This window comes from Vombatus ursinus, unplaced genomic scaffold, assembly GCF_900497805.2.
Source record: "Vombatus ursinus unplaced genomic scaffold, bare-nosed wombat genome assembly UNPS02005073.1, whole genome shotgun sequence".
Taxonomy (NCBI): Eukaryota; Metazoa; Chordata; class Mammalia; order Diprotodontia; family Vombatidae; genus Vombatus; species Vombatus ursinus.
Window position 1 is genome coordinate 6,349 of NW_020944851.1, and position 13,171 is coordinate 19,519.

The 13,171-nt window shown below is 47.7% G+C and overlaps 1 protein-coding gene across 1 annotated transcript in view; it reads left to right on the forward strand.

Moving 5' to 3' along the window:
* Positions 1-1,298: 1,298 nt before the first annotated feature.
* Positions 1,299-13,171, forward strand: part of LOC114029058 (all-trans-retinol 13,14-reductase-like) — a gene marked incomplete at its 3' end in the record, with an annotated part of 19,219 nt that continues 7,346 nt past the window's right edge. Inside the window, exons 1-5 of the mRNA XM_027843416.1 lie at positions 1,299-1,524; positions 7,540-7,722; positions 8,861-9,102; positions 10,087-10,288; positions 12,214-12,411. Of these exons, the coding sequence (XP_027699217.1) occupies positions 1,356-1,524; positions 7,540-7,722; positions 8,861-9,102; positions 10,087-10,288; positions 12,214-12,411 (994 nt within the window). The remainder of the gene's footprint in view (positions 1,525-7,539; positions 7,723-8,860; positions 9,103-10,086; positions 10,289-12,213; positions 12,412-13,171) is intronic.

Here is a 13,171-nt window from a genome sequence, read left to right on the forward strand (position 1 = left end):
CTGTTTGACGTAGAAAGCTCTTCACAAACTGATATTCCCCTCCCTCCCTACCCCTCTTCAATGATCTTTCCAGTCTTTTTACACATTTCTGTCCTTCACACCTTTTTTGGTCCTCTACTGGAATTCTATCTCCCACCTCCACACTTTTACCCTGGCTGTTCCCTCCTCACGTCAGCCTTTTATACTCCCTAACTTCCTACAAGACTTAGCTGAAATATCCCCTTCTGTAGGACATAACAGTCCCCCCAGATGTTAATGCCTTTCCCTCTAAGGCTGCCTTCCATGTACTCTGTGAGTATCTTGTATTTACATGTTTCTCCCTATTAGAATGGAAGTTCCTTGAAGGCAGGGGCTGGTTTTCTTTTTCTTTTGTAATCTCAGTGCAATCACAATGCAGGGTACATAGTTGGCATTTAATGTTGATTGGCTTGGATTGGATTGCCAGAGCCTATGCTAAGGGCTGAGGGATGGAAAGAAAAGCGAAAACACTCCCTGCTCTCCTACAGCTCAGTCTAATGGGGGTGACAACATTGGAACAAACTTACTGGGTTTTTTTTAAAAAAAGTAGTTTTATAAATCTGGTTTCCATGTAATTGGCTTCCTTTGCAGCCCTACATATTGTATTTGATGCACATAAAAAGGGTCTACAGGCTTCACCAGACTGTCAGAGGGGTCCGTGACCTCCAAAGGGGACGACCCGAAGTTGCAGAAACGGTGCCAAGCTGCCCTCCTGGATGGGTTGGGATGGGAAGTCTCTAGCAATGAGAGCCCAGGTCCAGCCCCCATCCCCAGCCCCAATTCCCTCCCAGCAGGAAAAGCCCAGGATGCACCAGGGGAGCGCCCTGCGGCTGGAGAGGTTACTTTGTATCCAGTCCATCGGGTCACGCCCTCCTCCCGCCCCGAAGAGAAGCTCTCGGGACGGGGGGAAGGGGCAGCCGGGGGGATTGGGCCTTCGGCGCGGGGCCGCGTCCCACCGCGACCTACCTGCCTCAGCCTCCAACACCGCCTCCCGTCTCGGTGGTCCCAGTTCCCCCTCCCCGAAGCCGCCTCGGTCCAGCAGCCACCGCCTCAAACCAACGCCCCCGGCGTCTGCACCTGCGCAGTGCGCCTCCCGCGCGGCCCAGCCGGAACTACACTTCCCAGCAGGCTTCACGAGCCCTCCTTCCGGGCGCAGTCCTGAGGTGCAAAGTTCGAGGTCAAGTCTCTGGGTTTCCCAAGCTCGCTGCCAGTCCTAGTGACGCGATGGGCGGGGTGGGCGGGATGGACCTCCCGGTGAGGGCGGAGCGACCCCCTCCCACGGCCTTTCTTATCCCGGACCAGAGGACCCCAGGTTCCATTCCCCAGAGGCGGTCAGCATGATGTGGCTGTGGTGGGCGCTGGCGGCGGGGGTCGCGCTGCTCGTGACCAAGGTCCGGAGGCTCGTGGGCGGCGGCGGCGGCCGGAACCCCTTCTCCGAGGACGTGAGGAGGCCGCGGCAGCCGCTGGTGACCGACCGGGAGGCCCGCAAGAGGGTCCTCAAGCAAGGTGCGAATCCCGAGCCGAACCTCAGTTTCCCTCTTTGTAAAACGCTGCGTGAAGGTGGAGGGTTGGCGGCGAGGTGGCGTGGGCACAGGCGCGTGGGTTTCAGAGCGTGTCACTGGTGGGAGCCCACACCCAGGGAGATGAAGTCACCTGCTACTTAACGACCTCTGCCCCCGGCCTCAGTTTCCCCACGTGTCAGACTAGGGTGTAGCTCTGAGCCCCCCGGAGGGGCTGTCGGGGCCGAACGCGATCGAGTTCTAACTCTCTGGTCGCCCTGGCTCTGTGACCTCTAGTTGCGCAGCCCCACAGGTCCTTCACAACGAACGGCCTGGAGTGCACTAAAAATGTTTTTGTTTATGTAGATGGCATGTAGTATTAATTTATTGATAGAAGTACGAGGTTGTGGATGTGTAACAACAGCAGCGTGGCATGCACTTTCACATGTCCACTCCAGAGAATCAGTTTACTTTCCTTTTATACTTAAAGGCGATGTCTAATTTAGACCCTTTCTTGTTTCCCTATGCCTAGGACACACAACTTTCTCTTTTTGTAAAACTCTCTTGTCAGTTCAAAAGCCATCTTCTTGCTGATGGAGTCTGATTGCAGATAGAAGCATCTCCCCCCCCTTTTTTTTTTGCTTTCCTTATTATTATTATTTGGTCCATGTTTTCTTCTACAACACGACCAACATGGAAATATGCTCTGTGTGACTGAACATGCATAACACATCAAATTGCTTCATTCTCAAGGGGTGGGGGGGGGAGAGGGAGGAAGGGACAGAATCTAGAACTCAAAACCTTAAAAAGTGAATGCTAAAAATTTTTACATGTAATTGGAAAAAACCAAAATATTGTCCTCTCAAAAGAAAAAAAATCATTCTCTGATTTAAGATTAAATATTATTCTTGTTTTCAAATCTCTCTGTCATTTCAACCAGGGGTTGAACTGGCTCATAAGAGACAACATTTTAAATTTTCTTTATGCCTATATACACCTGGGAAACAGGCCTTGATTTGTTTTGATGGTTGTTGAAATTTAATCAAGTGATGAAGAAAATATTAATAATGCATACTAAACTTAAAAGTGTGTCATGCATACATTTTAGAGGAAAGGGTGTTTCTGGAGAGACAATTTAAACGTTTACAGCATAAGCCTGACTTAAATGTACTACTGCTTGGCCACTCATCTCTTTTTACCTGTTTTTTTTAAACTTTAATAGTATTCCCCCCCCCAATTACATGTCAAGTCAATTTTCAGCATTCATTTTAAAAGATCCTGAGCCTCAGACTCTTCTCCCTCCCTCCCCTCCTTCTTCGTAAAATAGTAGGCATTTTGATATAGGTTATGAATGTGCTATAATGCAAAATATATTTCCACATTAATCACAGTTGTGAAAGAAGAAACAGATCAAAAGGAAAACAAAAAACAAAAGAATAAAGTAAGTGAAAAAAGTATGCTTTGCTCTACATTCAGAGTCCATCAGTTTTTTATCTGGATGTGGATAGCATTTTCCTTCCTGAGTCCTTTGTCCGTGTCTTAGATCATTGTGTTGCTGAGAGAGCTGAGCTGATTCCTTCATAGTTGATCATCACACAATATTGCTGATACTGTGGACAATACCTTCCTGGTTCTGCTCATTTCACTTTGTGTCAGTTTGTAAAAATCTTTTCAGGATTTTCTGAAATCTGCCTGTTCATCATTTCTTATTGCACAATTCCATCACATTCATATACAACAGCTCGTTTGGCCATTCTCCAGTTGATGGGCATCCCCTCAGTTTCCACTATTTTGCCACCATGAAAAGGACTGCTTTATATATTTTTGTACATGTGGGTCCTTGTCCCTTTTTTGTGATCTCTTTGAGATACAGACCTAGTAGTGGTATTGCTGAAGGCTAGGGCCCCTTCCAGCCCCACCATGAATGACTGGTACCACAGCTCCATGCCCTGCAGATGAGCTGTCAGGACCAAATGTGGAGGAGTTCTAAGTGTCTGGTCACCCTGGCTCTGTGACCTCTAGCTATGAAGTACTACAGGTCCCTCACAATGAACCGCCTCGAGTGCTCATTTGTGAGGAGTTCAATTACCGTTGGAGCTCCTATTCCTTGCCCCCGGCACAGAATAGCTTTTTAATGAGTGCTCTGGTCATCCAAAGCCTGGGCACTTCCCTTCTTCTCATTGCATCCCACAGTCCCCTATGGCTGCCGTCCTATGCCTTGTCTCCACTTCTCAGATAAACTCCTTGGAAAAGGGGCTACTCTCAGTGCCTGCCTTGCTCTCTTCTCAGGCCTTTACAATCTGACTTCCATCCTCTTCTTTCAGTTGAAACTGATCTCTCCCCAATGACCAGATTTCTTGTTTGTGATTTTAAACAAAAATCTATCTTTTCTTCCTCCCCTCATCCCGTATTGAAAAAAAAAAAAAAAAGGCCTCTTGTAACAAACATGCTTAGTCAAGGAAAACTGATTCCCACGTTGGCCATATAAAAAAAAAAATTCCCCAGCTATACCCTGAGTATGTTACCTCTGTCAGGAGGTTCTGTTAGTCTTCTGCAATCCTCCTTGGGCACTGCATTCACCAGAGTTCTTATGTCTTTCCAAGCTGTTTGTCTTAACAGTGTTCTCCTGCTTTAGCTTTCTTCCCTCTGTGTCATTTCATTCAAGGCTTCCCTGGCTCCTATTATAGTATCATATTTATATTTCATGATTTTTTCAGCCATTCCTCATTGGATGGGCACCCTCATAGTTTCCAGTTCTTTACCATCACAAAAAACGAGCTGGTAGAAATATTTTTGTATGCGTAGAGTCCTTCTGCTCTATCTTTGACCTTTTTGGTTATAGGACTAGAAATGAGTTCATAATTAACTAACTCTTTAGGCATGGTTCCAAATTACTTGCCAGAATGGCTGAAGCAATTCACAGCTGTGCCAACAGGGCATTTAATGTGCCCGTGATGTTCCAACACTTGTTATTTTCCTCTTTTGTCATCTTTGCCTATCTGATGGATGTGAGGTGGAACCTCAGAGTTAATGTAATTTGTATTTTTCTAATTATTAGTGATTTTTATCATTTTTTTCATATGGCCATTGATAACTTGGGTTTCTTCCTTAGAAAACTGCCTGTTTTCACCACTTATCAATTGGGAATGTCTTTTATTATAGATTTGAACGAATTCCTTTTAGATCTTGAAAATGAAATTCTTATCAGTGAAGCTTGTTGCAAAGATTCCCCTCCCTGCCCCTGTATGTTTCTCTTCTCATTTTAGTTGCACTGGGTTTTTTATGCAAAAACTTTTTAATTTCATGTAATCAAAATTGTCTGTTTTAGATCCTCTCTAGCCCACATTTGGTCATGAGTTCTTCCCTTTACTTTCTTCCTTGCTTCCCTGATTGTTTATGATGCCATCCTTAATGTCCCTAAGTCACGTATCCATCAGTGATCTCTTAATTGTCAGATCTGTGGCCTAATCCTCCTCGGCCTCTCCTGGAAGGTATTGACCACCTTCTCCTCCTGGAAATTCTCTTCTCTCAGTTCTGGTGGCGCTGCTTTCTCTTGGTTCTCCTCCCGCCTCCCTGACTACTCCTCAAATGGATCTTCATTCCTGTCACACCTACGACCTCTTGGTGTCCCCAAAGCTCTACCTTGGGATCTCTTCTCTCTCTACACTCTCTCACTTGGAGATCTCATCAGCTCCCATGGATTTGATGCTCACCTCTCTGCAGATGGATTCCTATATCTCTAGACCCAGCCCTAGTCTCCTCAGCCCCAATCCTACATCACCAACTGTCTCTTAGACATTACAAAGAGGAGATCCCATGGGCATCTCAAATTTAACATGTCCAAAACTGACCTTATTCTCTTTATCCCCAGACATTCCCCTCTTTTGAACTTTCCTGTTACTTTTGAGGGAACCACCATCCATCTTCCCAGGCTCCCAGGCTTGCAAACACAGCATCATCCTTGATTCCTCCCTTTAATTACCAGTCAGTTGTCTCATCTTATTGTTTTTCTCCTCATCCCATAGTTCTATAGTTTCCCTTCTCTCTGCTCTAGCCATCATCCTAGTTTAGACCGTCCTCACCTCTTGCCTCTACTATTATAGCCTTCTAATTAATCTCCCTGCCTTAAGTGTCTTCCTATTCTAATTTATCCTCCATTCAGCTATTAGATCTGATCATCTTCTCTTTTCTCTTCCCTTCTCCCTTTTCCCATCCTTCCCCGATTGAATGGACTCCAATGGGTGCCCTGTTACTTCTAGGATCAAGTAACGATTCCTCTGTTTGGCCTGTAAAACTCTTTATAACTCAGCCCCTTCCTAACTTTCCCTGATTCTTATCCCCTTCACACACTATCCATCTATCCTCGCCATACTGGATACTTGCTATTCCTAATTTAAAAAATAATAATAATAGCTCTCCTTTATATGGCACTTACTATGTGCCAGGCACTCTGCTAAGTGCTTTACAAATATTTTCATCTGGGGCAGCTAGGTGGCGCAGTGGATAGAGCACTGGCCCTGGAGTCAGGACAACCTGAATTCAAATATGGCCTCAGACCAAATACTTGACACTTACTAGCTGTGTGACCCTGGGCAAGTCACTTAACCCCAATTGCCTAAAACAAAATTAAAAAAACAAATATTTTCATCCTTACAACAACCCTAGGAGGTAGGTGCTTTTATTATCTCCATTTCACAGATGTGGAAACTGAGGCAAACAGAAGTTACGTGGCATGCCCAGGGTCACACTAAAGCTAGGAAGTGTCTGAGGCAAGATTTGAACTCATCTTTTCCAGCTCTCTGGGCACTGTGGCAATGCCAGTTCTTCCAATCAGTGATGCTCCATCTCCACATTGAGCCTTTGCACTGGCTGTTCCACAAACCTAGAATGTTCCCCCTCCTCACCTCACCCTCTTCTGCTCCAGTGTCACCTTTTTAAGGGGCCCTTCCCAGTCTCCCAGCTCCCTCCCAGGTTACCTGCCATCTACTCCATATGTACCTATATCCGTAACTCTAAGCTTCTCCTAGGCAGGGCTGCTTTTCTTGTATCTTAAGTGCTCCCTAGGCAGGGCCCCTTCCCCAAAGCTGAGACACCCCTCATTGGATGTGTTTGAGGTGGACTCAGAGACCCCTGAGGGCCTCGCCTACAAGATTGCAGAGTTCAGCAGAGAGGTGGATTTGGAATCCAAGGACCTGGCTTTGATTCCTGGCTCTGTTATATTTATGTCCAGGCTGTCCCATAACATTTGTTATTCTATTCAGCAAACATTTCTTAACCGCTTGCCTTGTGCAAGATACCTCGCCTTCTCTCTGCTCCTACGCTGGTTCTCAGTCCCTAATCCTATGGTTGTTGTTGTTTGTCCTGTGTTCTTGAAGAGGGACCATGAAATCACGGGGGTGATGCCATGACATGCGAGTGAGTTAGATTGAGGTGAAGGAGAGCTGTGCAGGGTCACCAGCCTCACTGTCTCCGCCTGAGTCATCTGGCTGCAGCGGCAAGGTACAGATCAGGACAATTGGAAATGGCCCCGGATGCAGTGGGAGACCTTGGCCTTTTTAACCTAGAGTCTTTAACAGGTCTCAGTTTGACTGAGGCAACACCGATTCAAGTGATTAAGGCTAGGTAAGAAATGGGGCAGAGATTGGCCTTTTTTTATCTAGGCAAAAAAAAAAAAATCAGTCTGAGAGGATAAGACCCAGAATTTTATGCTATTGTTGTTTGGACTCCAGGTTCTCAGCTCACCTTTGTGTGATAATCTGATTATCTGATGAGTTATCTGATGTATTATCTGATGAGTCAGGGCCTCCTCAGCTGTGGGAAAATTTTCACTGGAATAGATGATGCCAATTCAGATTACATATCTCACTGCCTTTGAGACAGAGGTTCTTGCCCATACTTGTATTGTGGCTTTTCTCATTGTACTTGGCCAGAGATGCTTCCTCAGTTTCCACATTTCTCCTCGCACTCATCTGGTACCGTCTCGAAGGTTGACACACTGTCTCTCCCACACTTTGTTTTACAGCTTTCTCGGCTAGCCGTGTGCCGGACCAGCTGGATGCCGTGGTGATCGGGAGTGGCATTGGGGGCCTGGCGGCAGCGGCCATCCTCGCCAAAGCAGGAAAGAGAGTCCTGGTGCTGGAGCAGCACACCAAGGCAGGTGGCTCCTGCCATACCTTTGGCCATAATGGTCTGGAGTTTGACACAGGTAAAGTGGGTCTGGGGAGGAACTGGCATCCTCTATTTCAGGGCACACGTGAGGGTGGATGGACAGGGTAGGGGAGAGAAGGCTGAACTCAGTCACAGGACTGGAGGCCAGAGCTGGGCTCTGCTTCCTACTGCCTCCCTGGGCCTCAGTTTCCATATTTGTAAAATGAGGAAGATGGGACCAGTTGGTGTCTGAGGTCCCTTCCACCTCCAGACTAATGACCTTATTAAAGTTCTGCTTCTGTGGCACCAGGTGACTTGGATCAGGAGTTAGAGGAGACCCTGGGCATCCTCATTGGTTTAGCCAGTCCCTCTCCTTCCTAGGGACTCTTTTTTTCTTCCAATACACAAGAATTCTCCATTGCCTTGTTCATGATTCACGCATAGACCAAACAGAGATGATGTGCTTACAGCAGGGGAGGTTATCCTTACTTCTGGGTCAAACCCAGGCAACAAGCCTTTTTAAAGTCCTAACTCTGGGCCAGGTCCGCTACTAAGCACTGGGAACATAAATACAAGCAAAAAGAGACAGGCCCTGCCTTCAAAGAGCTTACGTTCTAATGGGGAAAAGGGATGGGGTGGAACTTGTCTGGTCTGGCCCTTCATCAAAATGGAGGTTTGGAGAGGCACTCACCAATGGGAGAAGGGGACCCAGGGAGGGTGGGTCAGGCAGAGAAGGTAGCTGAGTCACCAGGGGCAAAGTCGCGAGAATGAAGGATGGCTCGACTGGGTCCCTTCTCAAAATGGCGGCTCTGAGAAGAGCTCACCAGTGGGAGAAGGAGGCCCCAGCACTGTGGGGAGAAGACCGCAGAGCACTAGTGGCACAGTCTGGGGAGTAAAAAAAAAAAAGAAAACAAAACCCAAGCTTTTATTGAGTGCCTGCTGTGTGCCGGGCACTGTGCTAAGCCTTTCCAACTATCTTATCTCGTGTGATCCGCCCAGCAATCCTGGGAAGTAGCTGCCCAGTGAAGGACAGCTGGTCTTGGGCTTTCCTCTTAGCAAAGGCTGATCCCAGGGCTGATGTATGTGAGGGGAAGTTTGGGAGCTTCCAGCCACCTTCACGTCATTTGTAGGTCACCTTTCTCTACCTGTGTGGGTTGTGCTCAGCGGCATACCCTTTCCTTGCCACTGTTTGACAGGAATCCACTATGTTGGGCAGTTGAAAGACGGCAGCTTTAACCGCTTCCTCCTGGACCAGATCACGGAGGGGCAGCTGGACTGGGCTCCCTTGGACTCCCCCTTTGACATTCTGGTGCTGGAGGGACCCAACGGCAGAAGGGAGTTCCCCATGTATGCTGGGGAGAAAGCCTATGTTCAGGGCCTCAAGGAAAAGTTTCCTCATGAAGAAGCTGCCATTGACAAGTACATGAAGATGGTGAAGGTAAGACTGCGCTGACCTGGGAGGCTCCCCGCCACCTGCAGAGACCCAGGAAGGGCCAACATTGACCTGCAGGGGGAGGGGGGAGGAGGGACAAGAATTCTGGCCTCAACTGCTTCTCATCAGGACATTGGAGGTTTGCCTGGCACTCCCATGCCGTGGCATCAGGGATTTTCTCCTTTACAAGCACTGGGGGCTCCCATGAAGACAAAGACATGATCTGGCAGAGGTGGGCAGTTAAGTATTGGCACCTAACAGGTCAGTTAACAGCAGTCTGCCTCAGTTTCCTCATCTGTAAAATGTGGAAAATACTAGCACCTACCTCCCAAGGTTGTCACGAGGACCAAAGGAGATAATCCTTGTAAAGCTCTTAGCCTTGTGCCTGGCATGTTACAGTACGTGCCATCTAAAAGGTATTATTATTAACCAAACCATAGTAAGTTCTAGTTTATTAGATTAGCTCCTGTCACCTCACAGGATCCTGAAGAAAGGGGATTTGATGGAGGGAAGGAGGGCTCAGGCCAGGTTGGGAGCACTGAACCCTGCTGTGGAGAATGAGCCTTCTGTGGTCTGTGGGCAGTCAGAGTGGGAGGGGGCACAGCCTGAGGGCACTGGACAGAGGGGGTAGGGTCCATGACAGGAAAAGGAGACCCAAGTTGTGGTGGAAAAACCCTAAAACAAACACCCCACACTCCCCAGTATTACCTTGAGTAGAGAAGGGCAGGGCTCAGGTCAATGTGTTCACCAGGAACAGCACTGGTTCTTACTAAGTTAAGGATTAATGAGTCAAATGTTCAAAATGCAAATCTTTCTAAGAATGACTTGGGAAATGCTGGGAGGGACACCCCTTTAAATTCGGAATATGCATCTTCCCCAGACTGCTTAGTGATTGAAATCTGGCCCATGTCACTGGGGCCTCAGCTCTCTGGGCTGGCAGGAACAGGGATGCAGTAACTTCTTTCTCCCTGGGTTCCTTTCTTTCCCCAGGAGGTAGCAAAAGGAATCCCTCATATGATCAAGTTGAAGCTCATCCCTTTGCCCGTGGTGAAGCTGCTGGACAGTTTGGGGGTGCTGGCCTTATTCTCCCCTTTCTTGAGAGCAGCCACCCAGAGCTTAGCAGATGTGCTCAACCAGCTGCCTGCCTCCCAGGAACTCAAAACCATGCTCAGCTACATCTTTCCCACCTATGGTACGGACCTTGAGCTCTGGGGATACTGGGGATAAAGGGAGCAGCCAGGGGTGAGGGGTGGTTTAGCGGCCCACATGGACAGGCTGCTGCTCTCCTGGCTCTCCTTGATTTGCTGGCAGTGGGGGGAAGGGAAGTTTATGCCTGTGGCCCTCAAGAGCCTGTTAACCAGAGGACTGGTCATTTGTAGGTCACTAGGTGATGCATTGCATGGAGCGCTGGGCCTTGAGTCAGGAGGACCTGAGTTCAAATCCAGCCTCAGACATTTACTAGCTGTGTGACCCTGAGCAAGTCACTTAACCTCTGTTTGCCTCAGTTTTCTCAACTATAAAATGGGGATCCTAGTAGCATCCACCTCCTAGGGTTGGCGTGAGGAACAGTGACTTCATATGTGTAACTTGCTGAGTACAGTGCCTGGCATATAGTTGATGCTGTATAATTCTGGTTGTCTTCATTATTATTATTGTCACTCTCCCAGCTGGAATGGGTTCTGATCTGCTGGAGGGAGGGCCAACGTGGATTAGATTACAAATCCATTAGCTTGGACAGAATATTGGACTTGTCACCAGCGGAGCTGGGTTCAGGTCCTGACTCTACCACTGAACAGCTGGGCGACCAATAAGCACTCAGTTCACCTGTGAGCCTCAGTTTCCCTAATTGAAATAATACCTGTACTTCCAACCTATTAAATTTGTTCAGAGATAATAGATGTGAAGTGCTTTTTAAGTCACAAAACACTATACATGTGAGTCGTTCTTTATTACTCTGTTGATGTCATAAAGGTCCTTGCTAATGCTTCTTCTTCATGCCAAAGGAATTTGGGTTCTACTGTCACCTCCACCACTTGGATTCAAGCCCTCATCACCTCTCACCCAGACTTGTCGTGACCTTTGCTTTCCCTGCCTCAAGTCTATACGCTTACCATCTTATACGGTTGCTAAAGGGCATCTGACCACACCATGCCCTGACTCAAGAAACTCCAGAAGTTCCTCATCATGGCTGGGATCAAATGGAGATGTCACAACCTGTCTCTAACCTACCTATCCAACCAGCCTTATTAGCAATATATTAGTTATTCCACTTCCTTGGCATTCCGCAATATAGCCGAGCCGAACTTTTTGTTGCTCTCATCTCCCTTCTTTTCTCTAGCTGTCAACCATGCTTGGAATGTGTTCTCCTCAGCTGTGTTTCAGAGAATCCCTCATTTCCTTCAAATCTTACATCAAGCACCACCTTTCCATGAAGCTTTTCCCCATCTCCCCAGCTCCTAGTGCCCTCCTTCCCCCAAATCCTTAGTATCCGTTTCACATAATCAACTCCATGTATACATTTCTGTGTAAACATCTCCACCAATAGAAGACAGTAAGGACCTTTTCTTTTTGTCTTTGTAGCCTCACCTGCTTAGCATAGGGCCTGGCATATGATGTTTAATAAAACAAAATGTTGACTGGTTGACTCTTTGAAGATGTAAAATCATATTGGTTGTTCATGTCCCAGATGGCTCTAGAGGAGAGAGTGAGGCTGGTGACTTTGCACAGCCCGCCTCACTTAAATCCAAACACTTGCAAGTCATGACATCACCTGCCTGATGTTGAGGTCAAACAATCAAACAATGAGTGAATGAATGTCACTGTACCCCATAAAAGTTCCCTTCACTCCATGCCCTGGAGCTCTTGCTGTACTGTGAGATGTGGCTGTCATCTTTAGATGTGACATTCCAGTCTTGGAGGAGAACTCTCCCATTGCCCCAGAGACTGTTGAAGTTCCCGGGTTTGGTTGTTTATTAAGGTTCCTGGATAGATTAGGTATTGGGGAAGATTCTGGTCCTGGAGGTAAAGTAAGGAAGCTTGTTTTGGAAGGGATTGTCATCCTGGCCTGTAAGGTATGAGTGCCAAGCCTAAAACACTGACCTTGCTTCTCTCCTGCAGGTGTTCCCCCAGAGAATGCCAGTTTCTCTATGCATGCCATCCTCATCAACCACTACCTTCATGGAGGCTTTTACCCTAGAGGAGGCGCCAGTGAAATCCCTTTTCACATTATCCCGGTGATTGAGAGGGCTGGGGGTGCAGTCCTTACCAGGGCAACAGTGGAGAGTGTGCTGCTGGATTCTGCTGGAAGAGCTTGTGGTGAGAGCTGGGGGTCGCATCATGAGAGTGGGGGCAGGTGGGACAGGCGCAGAAAAGTGAGACAAGGAAGGAGGATTGAGTCAGGGGCCAAGAGGCAGGTGATGGGGTATAGAGCCGGCTGCTACATGGGGACTAAACGCTGGGATCTGCAGCCAGGGCCTGGGGTGAGGAGTGTGGCTTTGGTGTGACCCATCTGAGAGCAGGGCTCCACCACATCCTTCATTGGTGAAATAGTTATTGGAGGTTTCCTATGTGCTAAGATGTTCTGCTAAGGGCTGTGGAGGTTACAGCAGTGAATAAAGCATGGTACTTGCCTTCAGGGAGCAGAGAATCACGTTCAGAAATACAGTTATGTAATCAGCAAGCACTTTTAAAATACCTGCTTTGTGCCAGGCTCTAGAAATGCAATGAAACAACAATAAAAATGCCCTTACCCTCAGAGAAATTACATGCTGTCAGAGATTCCGTGTACATTTAAAAAGGGCATACAAGATCAATGTAAGGTAGAAGTTTCCTGTGAGGGGAAGGATGAGCTGCAGGGGGATTGACATCAGGAAAAGGCTTTATGTAGGGAGTGGTGCTGGAGTAGAATCTGAAGGAAGCCATGGAAGCTCAGAGGCTAAGTGGAGATGCAAGTACCTTCCAGGCAGGAGACACGGCCTTGTCCAGGTTAGGTGGAGGGATGTGGGAGGTAGGGTGTGAGGTCCATCTATCTGGGTGGGCCATAGGCTGCAGAAAGGGGAGTAAGGCATAAGACACT